At 53.5% G+C, this 14,880-nt stretch overlaps 1 protein-coding gene across 1 annotated transcript in view; it reads left to right on the top strand.

Moving 5' to 3' along the window:
• Septin9 (septin 9) overlaps positions 1-14,650 on the top strand; it is a 103,306-nt gene extending 88,656 nt beyond the window's left edge. The window contains exons 4-12 of the mRNA XM_032914198.1: positions 2,673-2,864; positions 4,101-4,229; positions 4,537-4,618; positions 4,991-5,128; positions 6,993-7,110; positions 8,496-8,591; positions 8,765-8,861; positions 11,565-11,616; positions 12,772-14,650. Coding sequence (XP_032770089.1) covers positions 2,673-2,864; positions 4,101-4,229; positions 4,537-4,618; positions 4,991-5,128; positions 6,993-7,110; positions 8,496-8,591; positions 8,765-8,861; positions 11,565-11,616; positions 12,772-12,904 — 1,037 coding nt within the window. The 3' untranslated portion in view covers positions 12,905-14,650. The remainder of the gene's footprint in view (positions 1-2,672; positions 2,865-4,100; positions 4,230-4,536; positions 4,619-4,990; positions 5,129-6,992; positions 7,111-8,495; positions 8,592-8,764; positions 8,862-11,564; positions 11,617-12,771) is intronic.
• The last annotated feature ends 230 nt before the right edge of the window (positions 14,651-14,880 follow it).

The raw sequence follows: 14,880 nt of genomic DNA, 5'->3' as shown, positions 1-14,880 counted from the left end.
TGGGCATCTGTACTCAGGCACACACATACACAGGTACACATGCATATAATTAAAAAAAAAAACAACTTTAAAAAAAAAAAAAAACTTTAAAAAAAAAAAAAAAAAAAAAAAATCGTTAAAAAAATAAAATAATACAAGTTGAGCTTTTTCTTTTTAAGACCAATGTCTCATTAAAGGAATACCATTGAGCCTTTGAAAGGCACATCCTACAGCACAGATAAGCTTTAAGGATGCCAATAATTCTGAAATAAGCCAAAAGATCCTCTAACCCCCACCTACTCAAGGGTCTTAGACAGAGTGAGGGTTGCCGGGGGCTGGTAGGAGGCTGGGCAGGACGGTGGAGAGCGCCTCAGAAATCTCTAAGAAGGTTAAATTTACCACACCGTTTAAAGGTGGAAGTGACCTGCAGCTGTAGCCTTGGTGTGTGCAGACCCAGGATGTTCCCAGAACGGTGGGTTCTAGGAAGGCCTTTGGTCAGTCCTGGAGCTCCAGTTCTCTGGGTGGAGGGTCTACCATCCCAACCAGGCAGGCAGGCGGAGAGGGAGGCTCTCCCAGTAGGAAGGGTCACAGGGGTATGCCAGAAACATCCATAGCCCCTGGAAAGGATGGGGCTCTACTGTGTTCTTACTATTTCTCGAGCAGGCCTCTGGCGGGCTGGATGTTTGGTTTGGTTTGGTTTTCTGCTGCGAACCTTAATACATGTAGAAGGGCCACCTGGGGCTGAGACATGCCTTCCTTGACTGGGGGTGGGGGACGATTAGGGAGAGTTGGGGGACAGCCCCGCCTCCTTTCACTGTTGAGCAGAGAGAGGTGGGGGCAGGGTAAAGTGGATCTCAGACTCATAAACAGATGGAAGCAATTTTCGGTCACGTGAGCAAGGCCCAAACCACTGCACGGCAAGGCAGGGCCCCATGTCATTCTCCAGGAAGTGGGCCCCAAAGCAACAGGTTCTAGGGCCAGATGTTACAAGGTCTTTGTTTATTTAAAGACGCTAGAAAACCCAGGAGAGTATTTCTGAACCGAGAGCTGGCAGACACGCTGGAAGCCGTGTGGAGAGGACTGACTTGGGTTGGGGATGCTCCTGATGGGAGGCACCAGCCCTTGGGACCTGTCTGTGTCATTGTTTGGGGGTACATGAACCCCCTGGCAGCTCCTGGTGTGTTTTTAAGCGTTCTCTTGTTTAATTCCTCCCCCTGTGCACCCTGGAGGGACAGAGAAACAGGAAGTGGCTGACCAGTACTGCAGCTGCCTGTGGGGGTGACCCTCACAAACTCCTTCCTGAAGCTGGCTTTGCCAGCCATTTCTCCTGTCCATCCTGCTCTCAAGCCCAGAGAAGATGCTGGGAGGAAGTGTGGTGTCCGGCTTTGCTCTCGCTGGACATGCCAATAACATGGAGAGAAAAGCCGTAAGGCCAGGAATGGGCAGGGTCGAGTGAGCTGAGGATGTCTGGGACAAGTCAGCCTGAGTTCAGTGGAGAGACAGCTTAACCAAAGCCTGCAGAAGTCCCTGTGGTCCAGACCCATCTTTTTGCTGCTTCCTCCCAACACTTTTGGTTGGTTCCCTTCCCCTCTTCATTGAGCCTCGTTTGCCGTTCGTGCGTGGGGACAGAGCTGGGGATCCTTCCATGAATGTAGAACAGAAATCAGGGGAGGAAACTCGGGAGCAGCTGGTGACCCCTCTGTGTCGGCTGTGTTTGTGGGGGCTGGGCTGGGGGTCATAAGGTGAGACTGCTGACATTTTCCATAGAGGTTGAAAGAGGTGGTGTCGGTGAGGCATTTCAACAATGACGCATCAGCTCTCCCTCAGCCACCCCACGGCCACCTGGGTTTCAGAGCCGGCCTGACGGGGCCGTCTCAGCATGGCAGTTAGGTATACTGTAAGCATCGTGTTCAACCAGACTGGGGTGAAACCAACCTTTCCCACCCATGCAGGGTAGCGGGGCCGTCTCAGCATGGCAGTTAGGTATACTGTAAGCATCGTGTTCAACCAGACTGGGGTGAAACCAACCTTTCCCACCCATGCAGGGTAGCATCACCTAGGGTCTCTGTCTGAATCATCCGCCTGGCCTGGGCTCTGACTGTGCACTCAGAGCCCCAGAAGGCTCTAACTCTGACCTACTGAAGGAAACTGAAGTTATCGAGTTTAACCCCTAGCCTAGACCGACACACCAAATCTGGCCTTTGCCTGAGGGTGAGGGGAACTTACTGTCTCTCCACCGTAGCCTGTTTTCCTGCCTATCCTGCCTCAGGACTGGATGGGTGGAGCGCCTGGTCGTAGGGATGTTCCCAGTGGGGATGGGTCATGTCTGGAAGAGGCAGATAGAAATCAGATCGCCCCTCCCCTGTGAGCTGCTTGTGTCTGTTGGACCGTGAAGGGCCCTGAGCGCGACGGTTACTGTAAGCTCTGAGGGAGGTGAAGGGTGTGCCTCAGGACGTGGAGCTAAGAGAATATGGAACAAACCTACCCAGAACCAGGGGACCCCTGGTTGGCAGAGCTGGCAGAGACGGCCCCGAGAGGCAGGTGGCTGAGTGGTATGGACCAGTTGAATGCTGCCGTGCAGGGGATTTCAGTTCTGAGATACTCTGCAGGAGTTTCTCTGCAGGCCTGGTTTCCCATCTGAGGGTGTGCTGGCTTCAGACCCCATTCTCACGCCTCTGTTTCTCCCTCCCTAGACTCCGAGGTGGCTCCCAGCTGTGTTGGCGACATGGCTGACAACCCTAGAGATGCCATGCTCAAGCAAGCGCCCGTGTCGAGGAATGAGAAGGCCCCCGTGGACTTTGGCTATGTGGGGATCGACTCCATCCTGGAGCAGATGCGCAGGAAGGCTATGAAACAGGGCTTCGAGTTCAACATCATGGTGGTTGGTGAGTGGTACAGGCCCTCCAGGCCATTCGGGGGACCAGCCTCAGCCCCAACACCCAAGTAACTCTCAGACTCTCTTCCCCACGTGGGCATGATGGGGGGACAGCTCTCATCAGAAGGACAACTGGCGGGGTTGGGGATTTGGCTCAGTGGTAGAGCGCTTGCCTAGGAAGTGCAAGGTCCTGGGTTCGGTCCCCAGCCCCCCAAAAAAAAGGACAACCGGCGAGACATGCCGGATATGGTAAAAGTGCTGGGATAAGGACTACACCCACCAGCGACTCCACAGAAGGGTTGCTTCCTGTGTGAGAAAACACTGAGCGGGCGTAAGCCTTCTGTGACCAATGACACAGGCCTCCAGGCCTGATGCCTGAGACCCGGCTGGAGGCTTCCTGCAGCCCCAGCCATGCTGACCACTCAGGAAGTGGGGTGTAGTAGTCATCCTCCTCCTGTGACCTTGGACAGTTAGAAGTCACGCATGGTAGATGGCTAGTCAGCATGACCTAAACGGGCTGGGTGCAGCGGGCTTAGAAGTCCCTTGGGTGCCACACGTGTGGTCGTCTCAGTTGACCCCAAGAAGGGGGACCTTCTTGGCTGGATGGAGCAAGTCAATTCATTCATTCATTCATTCATTCATTCATCCATTCGTCCATCCATTCATTTGGGTTTCACTATGCGATAAGGCTGGAACTTGCTTATGTGAACCAAGCTGGCCTTGAACTCACAGAGATCTTGCCTGTCAGGTGCTGGGATTAAGAGCGCCACCATATCAGGCCTATCAGCCATTTTTTAACTCTCTGAATGGGACTGGGCTTGCTCTTCAGGGTGGCGTCTGGGCGAATGCCTCTCATAGGCTGATGTCCCAAACCAATAGAGTCAGATAGGCTTCTGACTGCAGGGTCGCTATCTGAGGAACTGTCTCTACGTCTGATCTACCCAGATCTCCAGGCAGCCTGCACATCTCTTTGGAGCTGTCATGCCTCCTCCACAGCTAGGCCCATACCTCTGGAGTGTTGGTGTCCCTTCCCGCTTCGGGTAACCTTCCTAGGATCAGGAAGGACCTCTCCTGGGTTAAACCAGGCTCTAGAGCCCCACATTGAGGTTTAAACTTAACCCTGGGCTTCCACTGAGGAGGTGAAGCCTCAGGCAGGGCCGTCCAAGGATGCCCTGGTGATCATGTGATGTGGCCATGAACTGTGTTCTTGGAGAGCTTTCCAACCTGCCTCTCCTTCTGTCCCCAGGGCAGAGTGGCCTCGGGAAGTCCACCTTAATCAACACCCTCTTCAAGTCCAAAATCAGCCGGAAGTCGGTGCAACCCATCTCGGAGGAACGCATCCCCAAGACGATTGAAATCAAGTCCATCACTCACGGTCAGCACCAAGGAGGCTGCCTCTTCCCAGAGCATGGGGTCAAAGGAGGGGTGGGGAGGTCACCATGACCTTGTGGGTACACCGAGACTAAGAGTGGTCTGGATTCCCATGAGCCCCCCAGACTGAGCTCTCACAGACAACTGAGCTTTGCACTGAAAGACATGGTTGGCACCACCCGGAAGAGGTTACTTGCTTCTTGGGATGACCTCAACTGTCATTATAGCCCGTTCTGGGACACACCAGGCCAGCCGGGCAACCTGAGGGCTTGGGATGACCCTTTTGACTTGGGGTGTCATGGTTTGTGCAGATATTGAAGAGAAGGGGGTCCGAATGAAGTTGACGGTGATTGACACTCCAGGCTTCGGGGACCACATCAACAATGAGAACTGGTAAGTGACCTCAGAGAACCTTCCTTTGTGGGGGAAAGCCCCGCTGGTCTTGGTACCACTGGAGGCCAGACCCCTGGATAAGATCATTTCAAACCCTAAAGCCATGCATTTGGGGGCTAATATTCTAGATCAAAATGGGGTCACCTGGGACCCATGTAGTGAAGGCGAAGGTCAGCACAGGGAGTGGGGCAGAAAATCTGAAATAAGGCTGGTTTGTCTTTGCAACAGCCAACCATGCCCGTGTGAAATCGGAGGTTGGGTGTCAAGCCCAGTTCTTGGAATGGCCTGGCGTGGGGGCTTGGGAGGGTGGGCTTGAGAGTACATGGCCGGGAGAGGACACCAGGGTGCGGGCTAACCCAGATCTCTGTGCAGCTGGCAGCCTATCATGAAGTTTATCAATGACCAGTATGAGAAGTACCTGCAGGAGGAAGTCAATATCAACCGGAAGAAACGCATCCCTGATACCCGCGTCCACTGCTGCCTCTACTTCATCCCAGCCACCGGCCACTCGTAGGTCCCTCCTGGGCCCTTTGACTTCATGGTGGGAAGCCCCAGTTCCCAGACACGCAGGATTCCGTCTGCCCTGACACTGGACGCTAGGCTGGGGACAGAGGGCTGGGGGCGCTGGGTCAGAGCTGTGTCAGCGGCTGTTATGGGGTTGTCTGTGCCTATAGAAATCCTCTGTGACCTCTGGGCTGGGTGGCTCCCTGCCCACTCTGCTGCCTTCTTCTCTTTGTCCACAGAGTTGAGGACAGGGCAGGCCCTGGGATAGCCTAGAGTCGGGTAGGCAGTCTGCCTATGGAATAAGAATTTCAGGCTGTGTGTGTGTGTGTGTGTGTGTGTGTGTGTGTGTGTGTGTGTATAATGTGTCTGTATGTGTGTGTGTCTGTATGTGTGTGTGTGTGTGTTGGTATTGTGTCTGTGTGTGGTTGTGTGTGTGTGTGTGTGTGTGTGTGTGTGTGTGTGCGTGTCTGTATTGTGTCTGTGTGTGTGTGTCTGTGTGTGTTGGTATTGTGTCTGTGTGTGTGTGTCTGCGTGTCTGTATTGTGTCTGTGTGTGTCTGTATTGTGTCTCTGTGTGTGTCTGTGTGTGTGTGTGTGTGTGTGTGTGTGTACTCACACACACTCAAGCTCGCAAACTTTCCTCCATTTCCTGTCCTGGGAGGTTTCAGAGTCCCAGGTTCCTTTGGGAATCTCCCTCCCCCAGGGCAGATAGACTACTGATGGTCTCCGTGACCAGGGTTCTTGGCTCTCTGTGAGTCTCATCTGTCCCCAGTACTTAATAAGTGTTGTTCCTCTCCTCGCTGGATCCTGATCGCTTGTCCTGACTCCGTGAAGGGCACATGTCTAGTCGTGGGCTCAGCAGGAGCTGGGGGTGGCTTGTTTGGAAGAGTTGAGGACTCGTGGATTTGGTGCCTCCTGGACACAGCTGCTGGAGTCTGTACACCCCAGGCTGTTCCTAGCTCATTCCTGGGTATGAGAGCCTGGGCTTCAAAGGTCTTTTGCCTCTTGCACTCTGCCTAGAGGGCATAAGTCTCACTGGGGTCTGGTTGGAAAAATCCAAATATAGGTGTCCGGGCTTGCCCATAGTGACCGTCTCCTGTGGGGCCCACAAGGACCCGTTCACGGCAGGGAGTGTGGTGGGCCTCACTGGGGCTGGCTCGTTTGAGGTTCTGCAACTGTTCCGAGAACAGCCTAGGGCAAGTCCAAGGCTGACAGCAGGAGCCGGACTGAAATGGCTCCATCGGGGAGGGCCAGAGGCATTTGTTTCTCCAGTGGCGACCCTATGGACTAGGGCCCTAGCTGGGCACCTCGCCCGGTTTCTCCCTCTGGCCTCTCATTCCCAGGGGACAGTAGTGGCTCCTGGCCATCTTTGCTCGACGTTTGCCTGTAGCTTCACTTCCCGCAGGCTGTCTGGGCCTGACAGTAGTGCTGTAGAGGATAAATCATTCCAGTGAGAAAATGGCACCCAGGCTCAGGGGTTCTGCGAGCCTCCACCCTTCCCTGTATCAGACCCTGGGTCTCTGGAGCCAGGCTGATCTGGGAACAGCCAGGGCCCAGAGCTTCTGGACACTGTCCCCTCATTTCTCCTGTTCCCTGACATCAAAAGCCCCAAGGCATGGCAATGATTTGAGTGGGCCAAGTAGACTTTGGGTGGACAGTGTCCCCCAAAGGTTGGGCTCTGAAGATCTTGTAGATGAAGGAGCTTAGAGCCAGCTTTACTCTGTCTTCCCACCCTCAGCTCCCTCTGTAGAGGAAATGTTCATCCTGCACCCTTCTAAGGCCCAACCTTACCCCTCTACCAACATGGCCCCCACGGTGACTCCCGAGGTAGGGGACGCCTAAGCTGAGTCTCTTACCCTGTTCCCTTTCAGACTCAGGCCCCTGGACATTGAGTTCATGAAGCGCCTGAGCAAGGTGGTGAACATCGTCCCCGTCATTGCCAAGGCTGACACGCTGACCCTGGAGGAGAGGGTCTACTTCAAACAGCGGGTAGGATTCATGGCCTCTGCCCAGCCCCTCCCCATCAAGGGCTGCATAGACAAGTTATAGGCTTGACAGGGGCCTATCCATTTCCGGGGGTAGATGACAGGAGAGTCTCTTTCAGCCCTTCACAGCATGTGTTCAGCTTTGGGGGAGCCCCCAGCCTTTGTGGCTGCAGGGGCTCCCCCATTTCCAGCCGTCTCAGTGGGGTTTGGGAGAGAGTAGATCAAGTCTGCCTGGCAGTCCACCTCAGTGGCTTCCTCCTCCTCTGCTGTGATCCAGGCCACTGCTGTGTGGATGATAGGTAGGGCTGTGCCTGCAGGCATCTGCAGTAGGACACGTCCTGGGCCTCTTCTGTGCAAGGCTACTTCAGAACTTCCCAGCCTGGGGTTGTAAGAGAGGCCCCAGATCCAATTCCAGAGGTTGCCAGGGTTTCCTTCCCAGTCTGTGTGTTGGGGATTTTCCCAGCATGCATAGGGAAGGGTAGTCAGAGGGCGCACACATCTGCTGGAAAAGAGACCAGGAGGCTCCCCAGTGTATGAGAGCCTGGACCTATGTAAACAGATAAAGACATATTAGCTGTCCCCTGGGATGTCCTCTATTAGCAGCCACTGGGTTGTCAGCCATCAAACTGAGGAGAGTTTCAGCAGCAGGTACACCCTGGGCTACCATGCTTGCCCTCAGAGGGTTTTTGGAAAGTGGGCTCAGCAAGCTTGAGTTGTTTTTTATTTTTGGGGTGGGGGGGTTAGTGATGAGCTGCACAGGAAATACAGAGAGACTCAGAGCTCACAGGAAGCACTCAGGAGAGTGGCTGCAGGGCCCCTTGGGCCGGGTGAGTGCTTCTAAGAGGCTTCAGAGCTGGTGATCCTGGGCTGGGTGGAACTCAGGTAGTAACAGTGCTCTCCTACCGTAGAGAAGGCTCAGGGTTCTATCCTCAGCACCACACAGAACTGGGCATGATAGCCTATAGCACCAGCATTAGGAGGATCAGGAATCCAAAGTCATTCTTTTTTATGTAGCCAGTTTGGGGCTAGCCTGAGCTACAGACTTTGTTTCCGAAAAGGGTGGGAGTGGGGCTGCAGAGACAGCTTAGGGGTTGAGAGCACTTTCTCTTGCAGAGGACCAGGGTTCAGTTCCCAGCACCCACATGGCAGTTCACAGCCAGTTCCAAGGGAACTCAATATGCCTTCCTCTGGCCTCTGTGGGCACTTGGCATGCATGAGGTACACGTGCATGCGTGCAGGCGGAACACTTGTAAACATAAAATAACAGTAAAAGGGATCTTTAGATCGATTCGACATTCTCAGGGTGGGGCTGCTCAGAGCCTGCCAGTGTAGGGGTTCATGGCTCAAGCACCTGATGGCTGACTGCCTGCTTCACCCCACACCTTCCAGATCACCTCAGACCTGCTGTCCAACGGTATTGACGTGTACCCCCAGAAGGAGTTTGATGAGGACGCAGAGGACCGAATGGTGAACGAGAAGTTCCGGGTCAGTGGGTCAATCTGGTGCCAGGAGGTCAGGGGCGGTGGGCAGACAGACAGGAGCCTGTATGTCCACTCTGGGTCCTCTGAGGGCAAGGCCTGCAGTTTTCCGGGCCCCAGTTCTAGGGTGGCCCTGGCCCTGCCAATCTCGAGTGACTAACTCTCCTGCCCCTCCTCCAGGAGATGATCCCATTTGCCGTGGTGGGCAGCGACCATGAGTATCAAGTCAATGGCAAGAGGATTCTGGGAAGGAAGACCAAGTGGGGCACCATTGAAGGTATTGGCTGCTGTGCTGTGCACAGTGTTGAAGCTGTGGTTCGGCCTGGGCCCTCACCCATTGCACTGTGGGTCCCTGTTCCTTCCCTTCTTGTAAGGACGCTGGCTGTAGGGTGCACCTCAAGTGCACCAGGGTCCTTGAACCTAATGGCATTGTCAGACTTTGTTACTTTGCCCCACATACTGAGGGCTGGGGCTCTGGGCTTTCCTGGGGTCCAGCACCCCAGGTGGGATGGTTCCAGGGCTTTCCCCTTCTCTTCTTTCTGTTCTTCCACCCTCTTAGAATAGAGTACGGGAAAGAGCAGAGCTGCCTGGAAGGTGAAAACCCACGCTGTTCCTTGTGACCAGTGTGGTCAAAAGGCCCCACCGAGGAGCAGAAAGTTGAGGCTTTGAGTTGGGGGTGCACCCCAATTCTCTAGGGCTCCAGTCTGCACCCTTCATAGGTGCAGCAGGCATGGTCTAGGCATCCGAAGGGCTAGGCAAAACAGAATGTAGCCCAGGATGATCAAGTCCTCCTGCCTCAGCCTCCCAGTCACTGGGACCGTAGGTGTCACAACACACCAGGCCTGCTGGAACTCTGAGGAACGGTTACTCTGAGAATCTGGTCTGATTGGTGCTTCCTGGCTCTGAGCATAGAGGCCTCCAACCAGGACTCCCCGCCTCATAGTGAATTATCGGTTAACCTTTCAGCTCCCCGGCTACCCTCGCTCATCCTTGCAGAGAGGAGTTAGCCCAATGCTAACTCAACCTTTCTAATGCTACGACCCTTTTAATACAGTTCCTCATGCTGTGGTGACCCCCAACCATAAAATCATTTTCGTTGCTACTCCATAACTGTAATTTTGCAGCTGTTATAAATTGTAAACATCTGATAGACAGGCTATCGGATGTGTGACCCCTGTGAAGAGGTCACGACCCATAGGTCGAGAACCACTGAGTTACTGGGCTAGGTCCCATTGGTCAGGTGCTTGCCTCAAATTAACTGAGTTCCACACTCTGCACCACAATAACCAGGTTTGCTGGTCCCAATCTGTGATCTTAGTCTTTGAGATGTGGAGCCATGAGGGTCAGGGACTCAATTCAACCCTCCCTACAGTGAGCTTGGGACCAGCCTGAGACACTGTCTAAGAAGAAAGAGTGAGGGAGGGAAAGCAATGAATGAATGAATGAATGAATGAATGAATGAACGAACGAACAGCCAGGGCTCCGTATTGGGAGGTAGTCTGGGGCTCCACATGCAGCCTTACACTGGAGATCCCCGAGCTGCACTGGAGCCCCCAGAGTTAGGAATTGTTGCCTGGTCTTTCTGAGGTGGCCACTGAAGAGGACCTGTCTTCCCTTCCAGCCCCTCCTGTTCCCTACAGTGCCCTCCTTGTGGGTCTGCCAGGTGGGGTGTCATGGAGAGAGTCTCTAAGTCCGCTCTGGGTATTTTCAGTGCCTCTCTGGTTTCCTCCCCTCCATGTCAGACGTTGACCCCAGAGGTGACTCTAGGGGCTGCTCTGAAGGTATTCTCTCAAAAGCTTTTTCTCAGCTTGGTTCCTCTCAGTCTGTTCCTTCCAGTCTTTGATGTCTTCTTCATTTTTTGCACAAATATGCAAGGCAGGGTTCAGGGAGCAAAGTTTGGGGTAAAAGCCCTGCTGGGACTCTATGCGTGGCATTGGATATTGACGTGTCTCTTCTGACCTCTGACGGCCAACTTGGGTACTGCACTCACTCAGTGAGGACTGGTCCAGAAATTAGCCAGGTTCGATTACTGTTCCTTGCTGAGGATCCAGGCAGCCTCTGGGAGCTCCCCCTGGTGGTCATTCCCACATCCAGCGTCCCTGGGAACTTTCCAGAACGTGGTTAAGTTCCTATCAGGGACCCCATGACTTCATTACTGACCAGTTCATCACGTCCAACTGTGCCTACTCCTAATCCTTCTTGGTACACACCATCCCAAGTGTCCATTTGTTCCTTGAAAGCCTCACAAAGTCAGATTGCATTGTTGACTCATTTGGTCTTTTGTGCCCTTGAGGTCCGAGCCATGCTGTTCTCCCGTTCAAATTTCTCTTTACATCTGTATCTTAACTTACTTATTTTATTGGGGGGGAAAGGGCATGTACATGCCAAAACACGCATGTGGTAGTAAGATGACAGCTTGCAAGAGTTGGCTCTCTTTTTCCACCATGTGGTTCTGGGAATCAAACTGTGGTCATTGAGTTTGGTGGCAAATGCCGTCATCTCCTGAGTCATTTGTTCGTTTTATTACGAAACTGGGTCAGAGAAGCCAACAGATTACGCCCCAGCCCAGAATACAAGGAGCGGGGAGTTTATTTAGGCTCACAGTTCCGGGGTGCAGTCCATTATGCCGGGGAGTCATGGCGGCATGACGAGACTGTCGATCGCGGTGTATCCTCAGTCAGGAAGCAGATAAATCAATGCTGGGACTCAGCTCTCTTTCTTTTTAATTCAGCTGGGGAAACTCAGCCCACTGGTTGATGCTGCCATTCGGGGTGGGTCTTCCCACAACTGAACCTCTCAGGATGCACCCTCATTGACCCACTAGAGGTGTGTCTCCCTAGTGACTCCGAAACCAGCCCACTAGCTGTCAATCATCCTGCCCAGTGGGCGGGGCTTTCTGGAGCTGTTGGCTTTACTGGGTAGGAGAGGCGGGGCTTCCTCCCCACAAGACACTGAGCATCCCTCCTTATCTTTTCCTTAGTTGAGAATACCACTCACTGTGAATTTGCCTACCTTCGGGATCTCCTTATCAGGTGAGTCGCCAGCCGTCAGTTCTGAAGGCCCCTTGAGAGGACCAGCTCTGGGGGTTGGTGGTGATAGATGGGTGGGCAGGGGCCCCACCCTGGCTGCCTGTTGTCAGCCCTGTCCTCGGGAACAAAGCTGAAAAGAAGCTAACAAGAACCCAAGAGTGGATGAAGAAATGAGAATTCTTTTCTAACCTTATGAGGTCACCACGATGAGAGGGGCTCCATTTCAGTCCCCTGTGGGCTAAACCTACAGCATTCAGATATGGCTACTGTCCACACAGCACAGCCCGGACTGTGTCTCAGACCAAACAAACAAACGAAACGAAAATTTTCATAATGAAACTTACTACTTTGTATAATTAATATATGTTAGTAAATGGACTGGAGAGATGGCTCAGTGGTTAAGAGGACTGACTGCTCTTCCAGAGGTCCTGAGTTCAAATTCCAGCAACCACATGGTGTCTCACAGCCATCTGTAATGAGATCTGATATCCTCCTCTGGTATGTCTGAAGATAGCTACTCACATACTTACATACATAAAATAAATCTTTTTTTAAAAATTTTTTTAAATATACATAGATATAGATATAGATATAGATATAGATATAGATATAGATATGCCAGGCAAGAGTATCTGAGGACCTGGAGTGGGGCTTTGGAGAATAAAGCTCATCACAAGAGAAGGGGAGGTCTGCAGTGTGGGCCAGCGGTAGAGCTTGCCTGGCAGGCTTAAGGTCCTGGCTCCCACCTGCAAAAAGAAACTTAAAAAAAAAAAAGTCAGTTTAGGGATGGACAGCTCTGGAGACCATGGTCACCTGCTGCCTCCTACTGGCCACAGCCTGAATTTCTGTCTTGGATCACGAGTACCCACGTCCTGCCCACTGGTGGGGGCCTTGGGACCTTCTTTGTATATTTAGTGCCCAGTCCTCTATCCTTGTGCAGGCCCCGGACTAGCCAGGATGAACACAAGAAAAAGGGGTACAGGTTAGCATGTGAGGTTACAGAGGGTCTGGAGTCACCAGAGAGCCAGGGAACCCTGCCTGGTTCTGCTGGGTGTGTACAAAGAGCCTGCGGGCTGGCTCTAAGGGCCAGGAGGGGCAGGTAATTGTCATCCCAGGCAGGCTAAGTGGTCACCCCCATGCTGGCCATGTCTCCTGCAGGACGCACATGCAGAACATCAAAGACATCACCAGCAACATCCACTTCGAAGCCTACCGTGTGAAACGCCTCAACGAGGGCAACAGCGCCATGGCCAACGGGATCGAGAAGGAGCCGGAAACCCAGGAGATGTAGATGCGTCCCGCCCCTGGACCCCACCCCCAGATCTTTTCATCATCCCTGGCCCACCCACCTACCCTGTCTTATTTTATATAATTATCTCCATTTGTCACCTGCCTCCATCTCTTTCCACACTTTGCCAGGTAACAAGAGAGGGTTTACCTCCCAAGTGTGCTCTTATTGGCTGCAGCATCAGGGTGGGCGGGGCTACAGCCTGGGCTTGCCCCTGTGCTCTACTTCCTCCCCGAGTTGTGAAGGCTCAACCTGGCTCAGCCCCTGAGGAGTTAGAAGAGCTATGTGTCCGTGCCCGCTCTGAGTTCTTAGCTGAATCCTGTGGGGGCCAGGTCCTAGGACGTGCAGAGAAGCCCATTAAGCCACAAGACCCCATGGCCAGCCTCAAGCAGGTTAGAGGCCGTACCAGAGGAGGATGGGGCTGGCCAGGTAGTCCTGGTTCCCCCACCTACCCTCCAGGAGGCATTGCTCACAGCACCCTCAGCTGCCTGCCCCTCAAGGGAACTAGAGACGTCACAGCCAAAGTTGCCAATCACTTAGACAAAGTGACAACCGTGTCCCTCGAACTTGTCCCAGAGCAGAAAGTGCCTTGACCCACAAGAACTAGTCGCCTCTTCCCAAATGTCCCTTTGGGTGAAAAGCAGGGACGTGCTGGAGAGGGGGAAATGTCTTTTCTCCCTCACCCTTCGATTCTCTCTCCCCTGTGCTGTAGATAGCGCTACTACACTGGGCTTTAATTAAAAGAGACGGAGCATGAAAAAGGCATCCCAGCCCCGCTCCCAATATTAGTAAGGTCAAAGCAAGAAGATTTGTGGAAGCCATGAGGGAGGAAACCTCCTGAGGGAGGAAAGCTGTGGAAGGAAAGCACAAGGGCGCATGGGAGCTCTCCTGCCCAGGTGCCTCGTTTCTGTCTGGTCCTCAGTTTGGCCCAAGATGCTCTGGTTACATTGGCGCTCCGTTGCCCCACCCGACACACCCCACCCTCAAGCCTTGATCCAGTGACTGTACTGGGTGGGAGCCAGAAACCTGACCATTTGGTTGTCTACACGAGCCTAGACCCCTGTGCCCCAGAACCCATCAAGAATACCTGCAAAGAGGGAGAGATGAGGGGGTCAGAGAGGGATAGTTGGGCTCACTCATCTTCTCTCAGAGGGAACCATTAGGGACCAGCCATGCACAGCTGACCAAAGCCATGTCCTTCCTGCCTGCCTACCATGCTTGTTTGCCTCTGGGGAGGAGTTTGGTGAGGTTAGTTAGGTCGGACCCGCTTGGGGAAGGTGCCTCTACAGACCCCAGGCTAGCTCTCTGCAGCCTAGAAGTGTAGTGGGAGGGGTGGGTGTGCAGACAGATGAGAGGAGAGCATTGTTCCCTGCGTTGGGCGCCTACTCACCCACCCAAGCGTGGAAGGCCCCTCCCTCGTCACGCCCTACGGCCGAACAGTTCGCTTGCTAGCTTGCCAAGTTCTTTTGCCAAAATCAGGACTTTGAAGGAAATCTCCAGCACGCTGGACCCAGGGCACCCCGGTCTTCTCCGGTCCCAGTGTCCCTGGGGATTTAGCAGTGACCGGTGTCATCAGGATGACTTTGTGCCTCTGTAACCAGGTATTGAAACTGTTCGTCTCACCAGGCCGTTCCACGTGGCCCTTTGCTGGGGGCTTCCTGGTGGGGGGTGGAAAAGTCTCTTTTTTTGTATAAATAACAAAGTGTTGAAATGTATTTCCTGAAATAAATGTTTCAAATACAAACTGGCTCATCCTGGAGCCCCAGTGCGTTCTCTTAAGCAGGACCTGTCTGGTCCGTCAACGGGTGTGTGGAGGCTCCCACTGGAACGACGCTGTAGGGCTATGTGAGACCCCGAGCTCAAACTTGGGGAGTCAGCAGCTCTGTGGTAAAAAGTGTGTGCTGCTCTTCGAAGACGAGAGTTTAGGTAACAGCACCCACTGCCTGTCGCCTGGCTCCTGGGACATCTGTCGCCCTCTT

This window comes from Rattus rattus, chromosome 9 (genome assembly GCF_011064425.1).
Source record: "Rattus rattus isolate New Zealand chromosome 9, Rrattus_CSIRO_v1, whole genome shotgun sequence".
NCBI lineage: Eukaryota > Metazoa > Chordata > Mammalia > Rodentia > Muridae > Rattus > Rattus rattus.
The sequence above is the reverse complement of the archived record's forward strand: the minus strand, read 5'-3'. Positions and strand labels throughout refer to the sequence as shown.